A 19,306-nucleotide genomic window follows, 5' to 3' on the forward strand; every position below is an offset into this window, starting at 1 on the left:
TCTCCCACACTCCTGTGTAGTCTTAATTCTTTTTTTTTTAAGATTTATTTATTTATACATACAAGAACCGGGGTACAGGCCAGAGTGGTTTTTTTTTTTTTTTTTTTTTTTTTTTTTTGGAGGGGTTAGTGAGAGGATTTACCACAGACAGAGCAGGGAACAGAACAGGCAGATTGACTGAAGTACACTGCTGAGGGGAGCAGTGGGTGAGTCAGGAAAGGTCTGCTGCGCCATGTGGGTCACCTCCCAGGCTGGGGATCGAACTTGTGCTGTAGTGGCTGTGGTAAGCTTCATAGGTTGTGTCTTAACCCCTTGCGCCACCAGGATGCCCGGTAGTCTTAATTCTACAAGTCATACTGTAGAGTTGGTTTTTGGTTTAGTTTTGTCTGACTCTTTGATTTCATTCTCTATGCTCCATATTTGAGTAAAATCATCTGATGTTTGTGATTCTGGCTTATTTTGCTTAGCATAAATACCACCGTTACATCCATATTGTCACAAAAGGCAAGAGTTCATCTTTTTTTATAGCTGAGTAGTATTGCATTGTATATATGTGTATATAAGTGTGTGTGTGTGTGTGTGTGTGCGCGCACGCACGCATGCAGCTATATATATATATATACCACATCTTAATTCACTCATCTGTTCATGGGCACTTAGGTTCTTCTATGTCTTGACTATTGTAAATAGTGCTACAATGAACATAGGGGTGCATAGCTCTCTTCGAATGAATGTTTTTATATTCCTGGTAGATACCCAGAAGTGGAATTGCTGAATTGTGTGGTAGATTTGTTTTAATATTTTAAGAAACTGCTATACTACTTTCCATAGTGACTGGGCCAGTCTATATTCCCACCAGCAGTGTACCAGGGTTCCCTCTTTTTCCACATCCTTACCAACTCATTTCTGGAGTTTGATTTTGGCAATTCTCATAGGTGTGAGGTGGTATCTCGTAGTTTTGATTTGCATTTCCCTGATAAGTGACGATGACCATTTTTTCATATGCCTTTGTCCATCTCTACGTTTTAGTATTTCATTGCGTAACTATACCATGATTTATTTGTTCACCTGTTGATCTTTGTCTGAACACATTTTTTCATTTCTATTGGGTAAATATCTAAAAAGTAGAATGACTGAGTCATAACTACCCAAAGGACACAAAAACATTGATTCAAAAGAATACCTGTACCCCTGTGTTTATTGCAGCACTATTTATAATAGGTAAAACCTGGAAACAACCCAAATGCCCAAAAATAGATGACTGAATCAAGAAGATGTGGTACATATATACACACAATGGAATACTATTCAGTAATCAAAAAAGATAAACTCATGCCATTTGTAGCAACACGGATGGAACTAGAAGGAATTATGCTCAGTAAAATAAGCCAGAAGGAAAAAGAAAAACGTCAGATGATTTCACTTATAGGAAGAATGTAAGGGAACCAAATAAGACATCGGGAGAAAAAAATAATAACAATACAAAATACAACAAAACAAAACAAAAACAAGCAGATAATTATAAACCAAAGATATCCTGCAGGGGAGGAGGAGGGAGAAGGATCAGAGGGAGGGAGGGAGAGGCACAGGGGACTGTGATGATGGTGCATGGGTGCACTGGTTAAGGAAATTTTATGGGGACCACACCTGGGGTGGGGGGGAAGCAAACATTGTTTAAAAATGAACAATGATGTAAAAAATATATAAATAAAAAGAAAAAATAAAAGTATGTATGCTTTAAAGTATAAATATTAAAAATTCTGAAACAGGGATTTTTAAGAACCTATTTTTTATGACTAGATTTATTCAATTTTAATATGTGAATAAAAGTTATTTTTAGTCTTTTAAAACTCCTATGGGCCTCCCTGGTGCAGCAGCGGTTGAGCGCTGGGTTGCGAAGCTGCCCGCGGCCTCTGCAGCGCCGGTTCGATCCCCGGCTGCTCCCTGGCCACTGGAGGAGGGTCCCACATGGCGCGCAGACCTCTCCTGCCGCCCGCTGCTCCCCTCAGCAGTGTACTTCGGTCCTTCTGCCTGCTCTGCTCCCTGCTCTGGCTCTGGTGAATTCTCTCACCCTCCCGCACTTCTGACTGTACCCAGTGCTTGTATAAACAAACAAACAAATAAATAAAAATACATGCCTCTTTAAAAAAAAAAAAATTCCAAAAAAATAAATAAATAAAAAATAAAACTCCTATAAATTCATTTCTTTAAATATAAGTAGCCTATAATCCTAACTTTGAAAATAGATTGTAACCGGACAAAAATTTCTAGAAGAAAATATTTTGTATGTAAACTTTATTGGTAAGAGAAAATGTTCTTTATGAAAACTTGTTGACTTATTAGTACTTCAGGTGAGATGTATTATATTTCTTAACAAGACATCTCTACCTTTCTAGATTACTTATGATCATAGTTATCAGTGTGCTTCCTTGCTCCTTTTTATTGTAAATCAGATTGTCCTCTTTGTAAAAAATAATATATGCAAAAACTGCAATAGTATCTTCAACTAGAATTTAAATAATTTATATGAAATACAATAATTTGAATAAAAGCTATTACATTCCTAACTTTGAAATTTGTGCATATCCCGAGGAGTTGCCTTTTATATGAAGATACCTGACAGTTTTAATTTATCTTTGGTTTATTAGTTATATAAAAAGAAATTATACAATTTCTTGCTTTTTTTTTCTTCTTACTAATAGTAAGTCATGAAATTTAATGATAACGATTGATTGGTACCCTGCCACATAAAACTAAACCTGATGGTTAGAACCTAAAAGATTTGAAAAGCCTATTGTGCTTATTCCCAGGGATAATCAATCTAATAAAATATTTTGGATTATGTTTTAAAATAAGTGTTTTCCTTTATATCAATTCATATAGGTTTGTGGGTAAACTTTATGCATTAATTCATTATTTGCCTTAAAATCTCATAATAATTTTTCTCCCTATAGGGTTCTGGACTGACAAAGAGGAACTAAAGAAACTGAGGCAAAGTGAAATTGTTTTCAAGCCACAAAAGAAATGGCAAGAATATGAAATTAGTATGGAAAACTGGGTGAAAGCAGTGAAACGTTCCATGAATTGGTATAAGACATAGCACTAAGGAATCACTGAAACCATACGTATCTGACTGATATGACATGCAGATGAGACAAAGCTCAGGGATAACCAATATAATGCTGACTGAGAGAAGATCTGAAAGAACTTTGCAACCTGAAGACTAATACGGTTCATTTGAAGGAAAAACAAACTTTTTAAATACAAATCTTGGTAAGATTATAAGCCAGCAATACCTCAGAACTTTATTTCTTCTGTTTTGTAGAAAATTCAGAAGAACATTAGCCTTTTACAACCATATTTTGACAATTAATGGGTCCCCTTCCTTTTTTATACTATGTCAATGGTATTTATAAACATAATTATTATTTGCTGAGTTAATAGTTCTAGATCAAGTACCGTTTATGTTTTGCTCCAAAAATAAGTGAAAAGTATTCTTTTAATTAATTTTTTTATAATTAAGAGGGATATTTTAAGTATATAGAGCTAAAAAGAAAGAATAACAAGAAATGTAGGATTTAAAAACATTAACATTTTATATTTAAAGCCATAAATGTGTACGAATCTAAATATAAGGTTCACATGTCCCTCACAGATATTCTTATTTATTTCCAAGTCTTTCCTTTTGGGGGTTTAAAGGCAATGCCTAAATTTTCCCCTATTTTGCCAAAATGTGAGCCCTCTCCACATGTTGAAAAAATAATTAATGAAGCTAAACATTACTGCTGATTCATAGGGAACAAGAAAACACTATCTTCTTAAATAACATTTCTTTATAAAACTTCAGGCTAAAGTTTAATGTCCCATTGCTTACAAAATACTGGTAGTAAATGTAAATCTTGCCTGCCTTCTCTCTCCTCTTGTTTATCTTTTAATTTTTGAGATGTTTACATTAATATCTTATACTAAGTGCCTAATTGACAGAGTTTACTATTACGAGAGTGTTCTATTTCATTGGCAATTTAAGAATTGTGTTCTTTGGGTTATTTTACTTGTCCAGATAGTTTTTTGATGTTTGTCCAGCCTATTTATCGCTCTGAGATATTTGGAGTGATTATCTCTTGATGGGAGTTTATTTGTGCTAATGATTACCTTCTAGATACTAAACCAGAGACCCACAAAGAGGCCCAGAGACAGTTCCACATTTTCAAACTTTCTTGAAACAAGTTAGAGAAGTTATGAGTAGCTTCAGGCTAGCTGTAAAATTGTCTCATGGCAATTGACCCCCCACCCCCCAACCTGTTCTATTATTTGCCCTTTCCTACATTGGACTAGGTTCCTTTTGGATATGCAACAATAATGAACTTACTTCCCTCTTGGCCAACCTTTATCACTTAAAGTCTTGTTTAGAGCTGGCTGTTAAATAATAACATAAGAAGTGACTGTTACAGGAATTTTGTTGTTCCTCTTAGCTATGTCCATTTCAGAGACAGGTATGATAGAACTAGGGTCAAATGGCCTGGCTCCAAATTCCATTGTAATGAATGTTGTCGTCTTAAATTGTTTATTTGATGGAAACATAATGGCAAATATTTAGTATCATTAACTCCATTAAGTTTTGAAAATGTTTTTTTGTTAAGTAGAGGTGTTCTGTCAGATCTCTTTATGTAGGTAATTTCTCATTCTGTTTTTTTAACATACTGTTTTCAAAGCTTGGGAGTGGGAATGATAGAGACAGGAAACTGCAAAATCAGATATTCCTGAGATGCTTTGTTATTCTATTTCCACTGTCTTTTCCCCTTTACTATATTTGGCTTACTAAAATTAAATGACTATCTATACAAATATCTCTATTATATAGATGTAAGGATTCCAATTTAAATGCCATACCTTTACAAGAAACTGCCAAACTTTTTTCCAGAATAATTGCACCATTTTACATTTCCACCAGCAATATCTGAATAATCTAGTTTCTCCACATCCTCACCAGCATTTAGCATTATTACAATTTTTTTGTTTAGATAATAATGCAGGGTTTCTCGTGGTTTAATTTGTATTTCCTAATTAATAATGATGTTGAACATCTTTTGATGTGCTTTTTTGCTCTTTTGATGTCCTTTTACCCTCTTCATGAAATATCTGTTAAAATCTTTTGCCCATTTGCTAACTGGGTTATTTGCTAAATGAGCCATATTTTTAAATGAATATCTTTTTAAAAAACTAAAAAAATCAGCCCAGTGACTTAAGAAAGTCATTACTACTTTCTAGAAAAAATGTATATTGCATTTGAACATGATATTATAATGCCCTGAGCAGAAGAATTCTCATATTTCTTCTGTTCTCACTGTAAAGCATGGTACTAATACTGTGTAGTAGCAAAGACTTTTCAGAGATACCTCTACTTAAAATGTTAAGTAGAATATGAAAAACACTTTTTTATATAGCTATCATAATGGTTTTAATCTTTTTGTTTAAAATAACTTGATTTGTATAACTTTCACAGTGCTTTTGTGAAAATTCAAAATATTCCGATTTTGTAGGACAGTAAATATAAATTCCAACTCATACACATCAGTAAATTCATAATCTTATTTCTAATATTTTTACAAACTTCATCGTTTCATTAAATAGTCATTGAGAACTTCATAAATCATTGTTAAAGATTATAGATAAAATCTTGGGAGCATAGCAATACAAATATTTTTTATGCATATGTGACTTTTTCCCTTGCTGATTTTGTCTATTTTAATTTTTGATTTGTTTTTAAACTGCACCTGGAAATTCTTATTTATTACTATTTCTACTTTGGTTTCTGCACATCAAGGTCACAGAAAACCCAGCAGATATTAACTACAGATGTGAGAATGAAGACGGCTGTTAATTTTTGGTGGTGGAAAAGATAATAAAAATTGTGAAAATATACTGTATTTTTAAAAATTTAGTTAAGATTTTAAAAATAACTGGAGGAAAGATAAAAATACTAATATAATGAAATTAGCTTAGCAGCTGTTAAAAGTCCCTTCTGAATATTATTATCATCTGAAACTACAGTGGGAAATGACAATGAAACAGTGAATGACTGATCTTTACATACTGTGTATTAAAACCATTTTTACTTAGTGTTTCTCTGTTCCTTGCTTTGGGTTTGCACATATATTTTGCAACATCCATCAGGTGGAGGATTCAGTCACTTTTGATTCCATAGTGGAGCCTTATATTACTCTCTGTGGACCCATGGTATTATTCTGTAGTCGGATATTTGATGCATGATAAACATTCAATTATTAGAAACATTGAAAGGGTTGGGTTTTGATTTCATTTAGTTCGAAGTAATATTAGTTTAATGAAGTGGACAAGTCATGGAAGCACTATGGAGATACATGGAGCTGACTTCTGAATTTTATCTGACTATAACAGTATTTTTTTAAAGATTTATTTATTTATGTATACAAGAGCTGGGGTACAAGCCAAAGGTGCAGGGGGTGAGAGGATTCACCAGAGAGAGTGGGGAACAGCACAGGCGGATCTATGAAATACACTGCTGAGGGGAGCAGCGGGCAAGACAGGAGAGGTCTGCATCCCCATATGGGGCACCTCCCTGGCCAGGGATCGAACTCATGCTGCAGTGGCTTTGGATAGCTTCATAGTGCTGCGACTTAACCCCTTGAGCCACCTGGGAAGCCCTATAACAGTATTTTTTTTTTCTGCATATTTTTCTCTTACACTGTCGTAGTCTCCATATTTATCTCACCACCTTACCACCCATGAACCCTCACCATATTCTCTTGTGCTCTTCCCTCGCCTGTTTTGATTCCCGACCCCCAGCTTTCTTCCTCCCTTGCTGTATGCCTTAGATCTATGGTCAGCTTGCTAGCTTTAATTTGTTCTTGACCTTTTGTTTGTCTTTTTCCCCAAAGATTTATTTATTTATGCATACAAGAGCTGGGGTACAGGCCAGAGATGTGGGGGGTGAGAGGATCCACCAGAGATAGAGTGGGGAACTGAACAGGCAGACTGCTGAGGGGAGCAGCGGGTGAGACAGGAAAGATCTGCCTTGCCATGTGGGTTTCTCCCTGGCTGGCCAGGGATTGAACTCATGCTGCAGAGGCTGCGGATTGCTTCATAGTGTGGTGCTTAACCCCTTGGGCCACCAGGGAAGCCCTTGTTTGTCTTTCCTTCTGACTAATTTCAGCTAGCATAATCCCCTCCAGCGCCATTCATGTTGCAGCAAATGTTATGAGTTTGTCTTTTTTGATTGCTAATATTCCACACTATAAATATACACATTTTTTCATCCATTCATCTATGTTGGGGCATTTGGGTTGTTTCCATATTTGGCTATTGTAAATAGTGCTGCAATAGACATAGGAGTACAGGTTTCCTTTCAAATTAGTGTTTTTGTGTCCTTTGAGTAGATTCATAGGAGTAGAATTGTCAGATCATAACGGTAGAGCCACGGAACACACACACACACAGAACCTCCACACAGCTTTCCATAGTGTCTGGGCCCACCAGCAATGTAAGAGGTTTCCTTTATCTCCACATCTTCTCCAGCATTTATTGTTTCCAGTTTTTTTTTTTTTTTAATATGGGCCATTAAAGGAGATGGGGAATTATAACAGTATTTTTAAAGAATCTTGCTTATGTAAAAAAATTCTAGGAATAAATACATTGGGATGATAGCTGTTGGCAGGGGGGACACCCATTAGGAGGTACATATTATAAGGCAAATACACTGGATTTGTTAAATTCCCCTTCTCCTTCCCCCACCAACAGGACAAGAACTTTCACTACCATATCCCAGGGAATTCTTATGTTGCCTAATCCAGCCAGCCAGGGCCCTTCTCCTTTCTCTCCCAGAAAGCCCTGTCTGTCAGCATTCCAGCTTCATCACCAAAAACTCAAGAATTGAGCAGTCTGAAATTTTAGTCTACTTGGAAAATGACAAATTAGTCTCCTACATTTTCTTAGCGAATGGTAGAAGATACGAGACTCCTGGGTCAGAGATAGAGGTCTTTTACCCATGGTACAGCAAACATCGTAATCTCACTGCATTGGTTCACCTTGCTTCTCGACTCCTATGTGGAGCAGTTGATGCAATATGTGAAGTGGGTTTGTGATTTTAGGAAACCTGAATCTTTTGTAATAGACTTCAAGTAAGCCCATCCAGTGCTTGCTCCAGAGGAAATTGTTATGTTAGATAGTAAACAAAACTGCCACTATTGTGGAGAGAGAGAGTCTGTTTTACAACAGATGGCTTAGTGCCTCTCTTTACAAGACCAGCAGAAATGAGAGCCACATAAAATTGTCTCCCAACATTACATTCATTATCTTAATTGTGGTGATGGTTTCATAGATATGTGTATGTGTGTGTGTGTGTGTGTGCATGTCAAAATTCATGAAAGTATTCACTTTAAGTATGTATATTTTATTGTATGTCAGTTTCATATTAGTAGAACAGGAAGAAAAAAAGTCTTATCACTCAAATGTACAATTGGGATCAGTGGCTTCAATATCTAGATGTCTCTCAGAAAAACTCCTTATTCCAGATCTACTTAATAATAATCTGTATTTTTTATAAGATCCCCCACTATAATTTTTTAATTTATAATTTTGAAATAATTTTAGACTTAAAGAAAAATTGTTGAAATAGTATACAGGAGTTTCCCTTTACCCAATTTCTCCAACTTAATGCAATTAACATCTAACAATTGTAATATTATGATTGGAACCAGGATTCACACTGCTACAATAATATTAGCTAATCTACAGACCTTATTTTAATTTTGTTAACTTTCCAAGTAATGCCCTTTCTCTGGTCTAGGATTCAATCCAGGATCCCATATTGCACTTCATTTTCATGTCTCAGTCTCCTCCAATGTGACACTGTTTCTTTCTCGGCCTTTTTTTTTTTTTTTAAGATTTATTTTTATTTATGCATACAAGAGCTGGGGTACAGGCCAGAGGTGCTGGAGGCGAGGTGAGAGGATTCACCAGAGACAGAGTGGGGAACAGAACAGGCAGATTGACTGAATTATATACTGCTGAGGGGAGCAGTGGGCAAGTCGGGAGAGGTCTGCTGTGCCATGTGGGTTGCTCACTGGCCAGGGATTGAACTTGTGCTGCAGAGGCTTAATAGGTTGCATCTTAACCCCTTGCGCCACCAGGGAGGCCCAGCCTTTTTTTTTTTTTTAAGAACATTGGCAGTTATTTCATGGAATGGTCCATTGATTGTGGATTGGCCTCAGATTTTCTTGTGATTAGATTAAGGTTCTGAGTTTTTGTTAGGAAAATGCAGATGTGATGAGTGGCTTTCTTATGTCCTGTCAGGAAGGCACATCACTGTCTTATTACTAATGATGTTAATCTTAATTATTTGCTTAAAGTGATTTCTGCCAGGTTGTTCCGTCATAACAATATTATCCCCTTTGTATTTAATGTGAATCTGTGCAGAAATACTTCTACACCATGAAAATATCCTGGTTCCATCCCTTTCACTCACTAGTTTTTGCATCTATGAATGGTGCTTTCCTGCAATAATTATTCCTATACCAGTTCCCATTATCTGCCTAATAATGGCAACTTTCTATTCCAATTATTTCTTAACATTTATTTGTTGAAATTCTACTCAAAGGACTAACTTATCATTTATTACTCAATTATTTATCTATATTGATCACCTTTCATCCCACTTTACATCCTCTTGGCCCACCTTTTTATTACTGTTTTTGCAACAATTAGCTGCATGGCTATAACTGGACAGCCTCTTGCCTTGCATATGTCCAATTAGGATTGAGCTAGGATTCTCTGCCTCCCAATTTAGAATACTCATTTGGGGCCTCCCTGGTGGCGCAGGGGTTAAAGACAGTGCTATCATGCTATCCACAGCCACTGCAGCACGAGTTCAATCTCCAGCCGGCCAGGGACTATCCCACTTGGCATAGCAGACCTCTCCTGTCTTGCCTACTGCTCCCCTCAGCAGTGTATTTCAGTCAATCTGCCTGTTCTGCTTCCCCACTCTGTCTCTGGTGAATCCTCTCACCCCACACACCTCCAGCCTGTATCCCAGTTCTTGAACGCATAAATAAATCAATCTTTAAAAAGCAAAAGAATACTCATTTGAACCCATTTTGTCAGTTCCACTGACGGGTAAACCTGAAGTGCTAAGAGAGTTGTCACCCTGTGCTGAAACTTTTATTTTTTTATTTTTTGGTATAACTTTTAAACAATGGTGATGGGAGCCAGTCTATCAATGCCATTTCACTTTGATTCCTTAACTGGACGGTCAGGAAGGGTGCTCCTCACAGCTTCTTGGGAGGTCTCAGCACTGTCAAATCTCGTGACCTTTCAGAAGTAACACATCAGTAACCTACCCTTGGAATGACTTTCCTTCTTTATACTTTATATTTCCTAGTCCCAATTCCTGTTCCTTGGAATCATTTTCCAAAATAAGCCACTTACACATAAGGATTTACTTCAAAATGGGAGTGGGGAAGGAGACCAAGCAAAGATGTATGTATTGGGCCTCCCCGGTGGCGCAGCGGTTGAGCGCTGGGTTGCGAAGCGGCCCGCAGCCTCCGCGGCGCCTGTTCGATCCCCAGCTGCTCCCTGGCCACCGGAGGAGGGTCCCACATGGTGCGCAGACCTCTCCTGCCGCCCGCTGCTCCCCTCAGCAGTGTACTTCGGTCCTTCTGCCTGCTCTGCTCCCCGCTCTGGCTCTGGTGAATTCTCTCACCCTCCCGCGCTTCTGACTGTACCCAGTGTTTGTATGAATAAATAAATAAATAAATCTTTAAAAAAAAAAAAAAAAAAAAAAAAAAAGATGTATGTATTGCCAGTTGTTAAATATTTTGAACTCTCACACCTGTACATAACTAAGACCCTATGGAAGCTTTCAAAAGTACCAAGGAGAAGGGTACAAAAGTATTCATAATAGCAGTATGGGGTTGGGGAAGGGTTGAAAACTCAAATGCCTATCAAGAGAATGACTTGTGTAAATTTTGCTATATATAATTCATGACAATAAATGAAATAGATGCATCAAGACAGATGACTCAAACAAAATGTTGAATAAAAAATAATTGATGAAAAGCAAAGCCCCAATGTGTGTAGTTCAAAACTATGCCAAACTAAACAGTACATTTCTTGGAATTCCATGTGTTAAAATATAAAGAAAAAGGGCCTCCCTGGTGGCACAAGGGTTAGCACAGCACTGTGAGGCTATCTGCAGCCACTGCAGCACAAGTTGGATCCCTGGCCGGTCAGGGAGCTACCCACATGGCACAGCACACCTCTCTTGTCTCACCCGCTGCTCCCCTCAGCAGTGTACTTCAGTCAGTCTGCCTGTTCTGTTTCCCACTCTGTCTCTGGTGAATCTTCTCACCCCCTGCAGCTCTGGCCTGTACCCCAGTTCTTATACACATAAATAAATAAATCCTTAAAATCTATATGGAAAGAAAGAAAAAGGAAATATAATTCAGTGGAGTTGCTCTGAGAAGGGAAAGCAGAGCGGTCAATGAGGCACCAGCTCCAGGGGTGTTACTGCCCTGTTTCTTATTGTGGTACATGAGGGTTTATTATAATTCTATATACTTTGTTTTTAAGATAAAAAAAAATAATTTATCATAAAAAAGATTTTAGATTGGATAGTAAGAGATTACTTTTATTAAGGGTGGCTGTATCCTTCCCTATGCTAACAAATCATTTCAGAAATGGAACTGAAAAGGTTGTATCCTTCCCTCAGGAAATTCCAAAGCTTTGATCCTACTTTGTCCTATTAATGAAATTAAACAGTACACAAGAGGATTATCTCTGGAAGATAAGGTCCTAAGATAACACATTTTTCTCTTCAATGTTATTTCTTTTGTCAGTTATGAATGAATTGGGCATGAAAACAGGATGCTTTAAAAAAGAAAAAGATAGAAAAGACATATCTGTAACTGTTCAAATAAATCAGATCTTTTGTATGACTAAAAAGGTCCCAGTAGGGACAGTGGTATTGGGTGAAACAGTACCAGCACCACTTGGGAGCTTCATGGAAATGCAGACTGTGCTCCACTTCAGAGCTACTGATTCACAGTATGAATTTCAATGAGATCAAATAATTCCTGTGCATCTTAAGTTTGAGATGCCCTGATGGAAGAGTCCTACAATTCCACCTGCAGAAAGCAGCAGCCAGCACTAGGTAGGCATCACATGGAAATTCCTGTTTCAACGGATCTGTTTCATGACCCTCTCTGTTGGCCAGCATATTTACAGTAGACGGTACTTACTCATTTCTTCTTCTTTTTTTTTTTTTTTAAGATTTATTTATTTATTTATACAAGCACTGGGAACAGTCAGAAATGTGGGAGGGTGAGAGAATTCACCAGAGACAGAGCGGGGAACAGAACAGGCAGACCAATGAAGTATACTGCTGAGGGGAGCAGCGGGAGCGGCAGGAGAGGTCTTGTCGCACCATGTGGGACCCTCGCTGGTGGCCGAGTATTGAACTGGCGCTGCAGAGGCTGAGGGAAGCTTTGCGGCCCAGCGTTTAACTGCTGTGACACCAGGGGAGGCCCTCTTCTTTCTTTATTTAAAAAGATTTATTTTATGCATACATGAGATGGGGTGCCGGGAGGTGAGAAGATTCACCAGAGACATAGTGGGGGCACAGAACAGGTGGATCAACTGAAATACACTGCTGAGGGGAGCAGTGGGAGTCAGGAGAGGTCTGCTGCGCCATGTTGGTCACCTCCCTGGCTGGATGCTGCAGTGGCTGTGGATAACTTGATAGTACTGAGATTTAACCCCTTGCACAACCAGGGAGGCCCCTCATCTCTTCTTTCTAACTGTACTGTGCCGTGATACTCGTCCACTCACTGAAAATGTCCTGAGCTTCTCTTAAGCACTGAGGCCATGGTAATGAACAGGATAACTTGTTCCAAATCTAAAGGATCTTACAATCTAACAGGACAGAGATATCAGATGAGTAATTACAAGTCTGATGAATGTTAGAAAGACAAACAAAATCTTACAGGAAAAGAGTTGGAGGTGGCAAGTCGGGAAGTTATTCTGTAGAAGTGTTTAAACATATGAGAAGGCCCATGTAGGTGAGGTGTGGTGAATTATGGGATGATTTTAAGCACAAGGAATACCTATGCACATAACTCTGGTCATTTATGCTTGTATTTCCAATGCCTTGCATGTTCTTGGCAGACAATAAGTGCTTAATAAGTGCTGAATCAATAATGGTTGTGTCGTGTGTCAGACATCTACTCTCTGGCATTAGAAATGGTGGAAGTTTTATTTTCCTTTTCAAAGGAAATAAGATCCCTAAATGGGGAAATGAGAAGGAAGAGAGAAAGCTGACTATTGTGCAAATTGCTAAATTGGAACTATGAGTGGGAATGAAAAATTGATTTACATGAATTTTCCTCCCTAAAGCAACTTGACAATTTATTCTGTTCTGGAGAATTTTCAGTTTTTGGCTTCAAAACCAAGCTGTTCCTTACTCTGAATTTCTTGGCCTGCTGTGAAATCAGCATTTAGTGTCTTACAAAGCATACAGTGATTAGGTCATGGAAATTCACAGCTAGATCAAACTAGTATATGGAAAATTTGAAACTTTCACGGCCCATTTTACTTGATGTTGAAAAATGTTATACAACACTGAATTTTAAATAGTTTTTTTCAGAAGCAATATTGATCAAATGATCATCATAATTGCCATCATTTATTGAGCACTTAATATATGCATCACACAGCAAAAGTCTTGTATTAACTTTATGAGAGTACATTGAGCTGTATGAAAATTGCCAGATATTAGCAATTACATGTGAGCCAACTTAATATTATCATTAAACTCTGATCTCTGAAACTTATAAAGAGGTTTGAGAATCCTCAATTGTCATAGCCTCACTCCAAAACTTAGCACCAAGTTTTCTTTTTAAAGAGATCCTGAGAAAGTTGCTGCTCCTCACTGACATCCATCTCCCTTCCTCTCACTAACCCAAGCCCTTTGTGCCTCTGTTACAGGGCAGGGAGAGGGGCACCCCAAACCCCACAAACCTGCCTGCTCTAAATAGGTTCTGCCATCTGCCGCATCAACAGAAAACATATGAGACTTTAATGAAAAGGAACTTTAATACAATTAGGAAACAATGCAGGAAAGACAAAGAATATAGTTTCTAAATCAAGCACCCAAGGTTACCCGTCCCCTCATGGGTAAAAGTCCACCCAAGCAGGATTGGCCCAGAGCAAGGCCCCAAAGCCTGCCACAAGTCTAAAGCATCATCCAGTGGGAACCCCCAGAAAAGGATCAGAAACAACCAGACAAGTCTGGGAGGAAAAGAGCAAAATCAAAATCAAGACAAAAACCGCCACTGTCACCTCCCCACGGGTCTCACCCACATCTGTTCCAACCAGTCCACGACCAAAAGACAAGCAAAGTTTCCTCATGTGTCTCTCAGCTCCATGTGTCTCCAGGTCTCCTTCTGGTTCTCCATCCTGCTTCCTTCCTTCCTCAGTCTCCTCTACATCTTCTCTCCCTGCTCAGCTACACCCTCCTTTTGGGTGGGGCTGGAAACCTGGAAACTTCCCCTGTCCTGGGGACCACCCTGTTACACCTCTACTACTATTATGGCTGTGTACACATTGTATCATGATATACAATCCATCTCCCTTGCTAGACTGAATTCCTTGAAGGTTAGAAGTTTTTTCTGTGCCCCTCATTTCTGTATCTTCAGTGACTGAAACTGTTAACAGAGCAACCCCAACATGAAACACGTTGTGTGACTGTGGGTCCTCACCCTTGCACTTGAAAGAGACTTAATAATGCTCAAGTGCAGGCACACACACAAAAGGTTAATAAAAGGTTTATTTACAAAGGAAGTGGAAATGAAGAAATGAGTAACTCAGGGAGAAAAAGACAGAGATGAATTCGTGAATGGTCCTACCTGTTCCACTGACCTGGAATCCCAATGACCTGCTAAGAGCTGGAGAAAAAGCCAAGGGCCCTGAGGCCAAGAGAGGACCCCAGCCCAATATTAAATATGGCTGCTTAACTTCACCCTAAGGTCCCAGCAACCCTCCTTTTGGTGATCATGGGATTTGTAGTTCCCAATGTCTTGATGGCTTTGGGGGTGGAGTCCACAACACCTGTATGGAATTTGCTCAGGACATTCTTTCCCCCTAACAAAACTTTTGACAAATATTTGTTAAATTGAATGGATTTAACACAATATCTGCACAAGCTAAATAAATTTTACTGATTTCTTACTGGAAAGTTGTAATTACTCCACAGGGGCTTTTGTCTTTTCAAATTCGTTTGGGGAGCACTGCATCTAGCATTCTTTTTTTTTTTTTAAAGATTTATTTATTTATTTGTTTATACAAACACTGGATACAGTCAGAAGCGCGGGAGGGTGAGAGAATTCACCAGAGCCAGAGCGGGGAGCAGAGCAGGCAGAAAGACCGAAGTACACTGCTGAGGGGAGCAGCGGGCCGCAGGAGAGGTCTGCGCGCCATGTGGGACCCTCCTCCGGTGGCCGGGGAGCAGCCGGGGATCGAACCGGCGCTGCAGAGGCTGCGGGCAGCTTCGCAACCCAGCGCTCAACCGCTGCGCCACCGGGGAGGCCCTGCATCTAGCATTCTTGAACTAGGACTTTATGTGCAGTCATGCACAAACTGTCTCTCCATTCCATCCCAGAAAAAGGTCCAAAGATGCTCTCTCACTTCCTCACCTCCTCTATGTATTTATTTAAATGAGATCTTTTCTGCCTCCTTCCTTGAGCCCCTGTTTAAAACTGAAGCCATCCAACACTTCCTCTGCTTCATTTTTCTCATAGCAGGCATCACCATGTAATTTAGTTTATATTTTATTTCTTTTGTTTATTATTTCCCCACCCATCAGAGTGTAAGCTCACAGATGATTTTCACATAGGCGCAGAAGTTTAAGATGTTTTAATATTGCACTAAATGGACAGGCAATTGGGGGTGTGCCACAATTTTGTCTTCAGCTTGTATGTGATATGGTGACCCGCCTGGTTTAGATTTTACTTGGTTAGGTTTTGAAGAACCCACATCCCTAGTGGTCTACAATGCATTGTTTGAGTGTTAACAGGATGTCATACAGTTGGCCTCACAGTCATCCCAGTACCTCTTCTCTTTGCTCTTCCTGGCAGCTCATCAAAAGCCAGGGGACCAAGATAGAACTACCCCAGCTTCCCCCCAGAGGTTTTCCCGCTTCAGGTCTGGAGGCTTGGGGTAGATGAAAAAGTCAAGATTTCCACCCAAAGCCGGAGGAAGAGTGGAGGGAAGGGTGTGTCTGTATAATTTTAGGCCTCAACCCTGCAGCCCTCCCTGGAGGCGGCTGGGGAGCGGGTGGTGCGATCAACCTGGGGACTCACTGGAAGCAACCCGGCCTGGCAAGCGCGTGCTGGGGCCGAGTGCGCGAGCGCCCCCCCTCCCTGCACCGCCCCCTCCCCTCCCAGGGAAATCTAGGGGCGGGGTTTGTTTACTCCTTGCACGCACCGCCAGCTCGGCCAATCCGCGAGGAGTAGGGCTTACGTCATCCATCCCGGGGGCCAATCGGCGCTCCCGGTGCTGCTCCGCCGCCAAAGCTCGCGCGGGGGAAGCGGGGCCGCGGCGGGGCCGGGCGAGCGAGGACTGAGCGCCCGCGACCGGGCTGCCGACGCCGCGTCGCCCGGCTTGCTGGGCGCGCCCTGACCCTTTTTGTTGGGGCAGGCTCGTGGGTGCGCGCGCGGTTGGCGTCCTGGGCCCTGGAACTGCGGGGCCAACACTGGGCAAGGCCGCGATCGCCACCCCCAACCCCCTCCCCGGCGCTGAGCGAGTCCGCCCGGCTCGGGCCCCCGCGGAGCGCGGGCGCTACCGAACCGGCTGCCCCGGAACGCGCGCCCGGGTTGAGAGGACACCCCGGCGCGGCCGCCTCCCCTTCTGCAGCCGAGAGGCGGTAAGGTCTGGGGCGAGGGCGCGGGCCGCGTGCCGAGGGCCTGGAGCCCCGGCGCGCCTGATCCTGGGCGGGTTTGCTCCTCTGCGCCTCGCGGGGGCCTCCCGGCCCCTCGGGGTCCCGTCTGTTTGTGCCCACGCGCCTCCCAGGCCTGGGGAGGAACCCGTGAGAGTCTGCGGGAGGACGGAAACCCGAGAGGCCTCCCCGCCCGGCACACATGCACACAGCAAGTTAGGGTAGGCAGCGCCCCGAATCACGCTGGGTGGAAGAGCTGCCTACTTTCTCAGCCTTTTCAGGGGCGCGTGGTTTCCAAGTTTGGTTTTCTGATTTTTCCTGCTTTCGTGACCCACCGGCTTTCATTTATCTCTACTGAGTGTTTTTTCAGGGGTTCAAAGCTTTGAACTCTTGGAAGAACCCCATATCCCCCCAGAAGGGAACTTTTCTCTAAAGTGGAGGATCCCTTTTGGGTCCCAGACTCCTTTGAGAAATTCCAGAAAGCCAAAGTCCCTCTCCACGGAAAGTATGTAAGTTTTTAATAGGATCTCGCCAAGAGACAGTGAAACCAAGTGAGTGCATGTGCTCAGCCTCTCCTATCAGTTTGTGTTACCTTGCATCGTGGGGTCTCAGTTTCTTCAGTTGCAAAATGTTATATGTGTGGTTGCGAAGAGTAAATGGGCTAATCCGTGGAACCTTTGGAACGGAGCTCATCATTATTAAGTGCCCAGCACGAGTTAGTCATTTTTATTTTTGACTACCATAAATGATGGTTCGGAAAAGTTCAAGTATGGTTTCTTTTTCTGTGATACAGTTAACACAAGCCCAGCTCTTTCCGTAGTCACTGCTGAAGCTCCTTGGAGGCCTAGAGTACGTCTCTTTTTCTCGTTCAATCTGGGAGGGGTCAGACTCCCTGTCCCCTTACTTGCTCTCTTTTGGTAAGTCAGTGGTTCATTCTCTCCCTTCCTCTTTCTCCTTCAAATCTTTGTTTTGTGTTTTTCCCTTTGACTTCTATACCCTGATTTTTTTTCTGGCTGCTCTTCCCTTAAAGACTTGAAGTCTGAAGTTATTCATCTGCCCTCTCTACAATGTAGTAATGATCCTGTCTCTGTTCAAGATTAAAAATGAAATAATTTAGATGGTCTGATATTGCATCTGTCTTTTCTATTTTATCAGGTAGCCTGCTATTTAACTAAAGCTTTATCACTCTCATATTACTATAATAAATCTTTAATGGCAGTGTCCATTCTCAAGTAGCACCAGGAGAAAAGTCAAATGCTTAGACCCCACATTCTCTCACACTTGTATACTGGCTCTCCCTGTGTTTGTTATTTATTAGAACATCTTGTGCCTGGAACTGGAGTGTAGTCTGAAGGCAGACATGGTGTCTGGAGTGCTGTTCTGGCAGTCCAGTTGCAGTTTCAGCAATGTCCCATTTGATTTGTTAACAAAGACCCAAGACATTATATTCCTACTTTTCAGTTCCTTTTATTTCTAGTTGCTCACTTAAGAGAGAAAATGGAATTTTTTAAATATGTAATAATTCATATTACCATGTGATCATGTAATTCCCCCCAACTCATGTAAACGTGTAATCCAACTGGCACCTTCAAGTTTGTCCCTTGCAGCCAAAATTCTTAACTGTCTGAGCTGTGTCCTCTTAATACATTTTAAAATTGAATGTACAGATGTGTTTAGACCTAATGTGAAAAGCCTTGTTTGTGGGTGAGAATTGTACACTAAAACACACCCTGAAGAATTCAGATTGCTTTGTATAATTAGGAATTGAAGTGTGAATACACAGTTCCTTTTTTATCATATTATAGAAAGATTGGCTTTGTTTCTTTTTCATATTTTAACATGATTCATTTATTGGCATAATTGCATATACAAAAATGCATAAATTGTTTATATTTGCATAGCACTTCATCTTTCTAAATCCTTTTTAGATTTGTGAAAGTTTTAGAACATGGTGAGGGAACAAATTAAACCAAAATTAAATTCATGGCAAAGGTAGAGAATTAGAATTTAAATATTCTGACTATTTAAATATTCTGAATATTCCTTTGTTTCTTGGGCTGCCAATCTTAACAATTAACTAGGAACAAAGGATGGAAAGGGAAGGTTTAAGATGAAGTTTAAAAGCAAAGTGGAGAAATTTCTAAATATAAGATACTGAGTAATAAAAATTAGTATTTTATAATCTTAAAACTTAAGTGTATTTCTTTTAAAGATTAAACAGGGGGAAGGAGGAAAATAAAGATTAAATAACATGCCATTCCATCTGTGAACTACCTCTTAGTTTATTTACATTGTCATTTGGCATTCTTGACTACTTTTTTTATGCCTGTCATCACATCTTAA

At 40.2% G+C, this 19,306-nt stretch overlaps 2 protein-coding genes across 9 annotated transcripts in view; both read left to right on the plus strand.

Moving 5' to 3' along the window:
• Window positions 1-6,348, plus strand: part of GK5 (glycerol kinase 5) — an 82,072-nt gene extending 75,724 nt beyond the window's left edge. For 3 of the 4 annotated variants that reach the window (XM_037525852.2, XM_037525854.2, XM_037525855.2), the window contains one exon: window positions 2,955-6,348. In XM_037525852.2, the coding sequence (XP_037381749.1) occupies window positions 2,955-3,100 (146 nt within the window). In that variant the 3' untranslated portion in view covers window positions 3,101-6,348. The remainder of the gene's footprint in view (window positions 1-2,954) is intronic. The other variant, XR_008553938.1, reaches the window with a different exon arrangement.
• Window positions 6,349-16,871: 10,523 nt separating this feature from the next.
• TFDP2 (transcription factor Dp-2) overlaps window positions 16,872-19,306 on the plus strand; it is a 162,405-nt gene continuing 159,970 nt past the window's right edge. For 3 of the 5 annotated variants that reach the window (XM_054700763.1, XM_054700764.1, XM_054700765.1), the window contains exon 1: window positions 16,872-16,951. The gene's annotated coding sequence lies outside the window, so the exon portion shown is untranslated. The remainder of the gene's footprint in view (window positions 16,952-19,306) is intronic. The other 2 variants (XM_037525856.2, XM_037525858.2) reach the window with 1 other exon arrangement.

This window comes from Talpa occidentalis, unplaced genomic scaffold, assembly GCF_014898055.3.
Source record: "Talpa occidentalis isolate TD23 unplaced genomic scaffold, MPIMG_talOcc4v2.1 talOcc4.4, whole genome shotgun sequence".
Classification (NCBI taxonomy): Eukaryota; Metazoa; Chordata; class Mammalia; order Eulipotyphla; family Talpidae; genus Talpa; species Talpa occidentalis.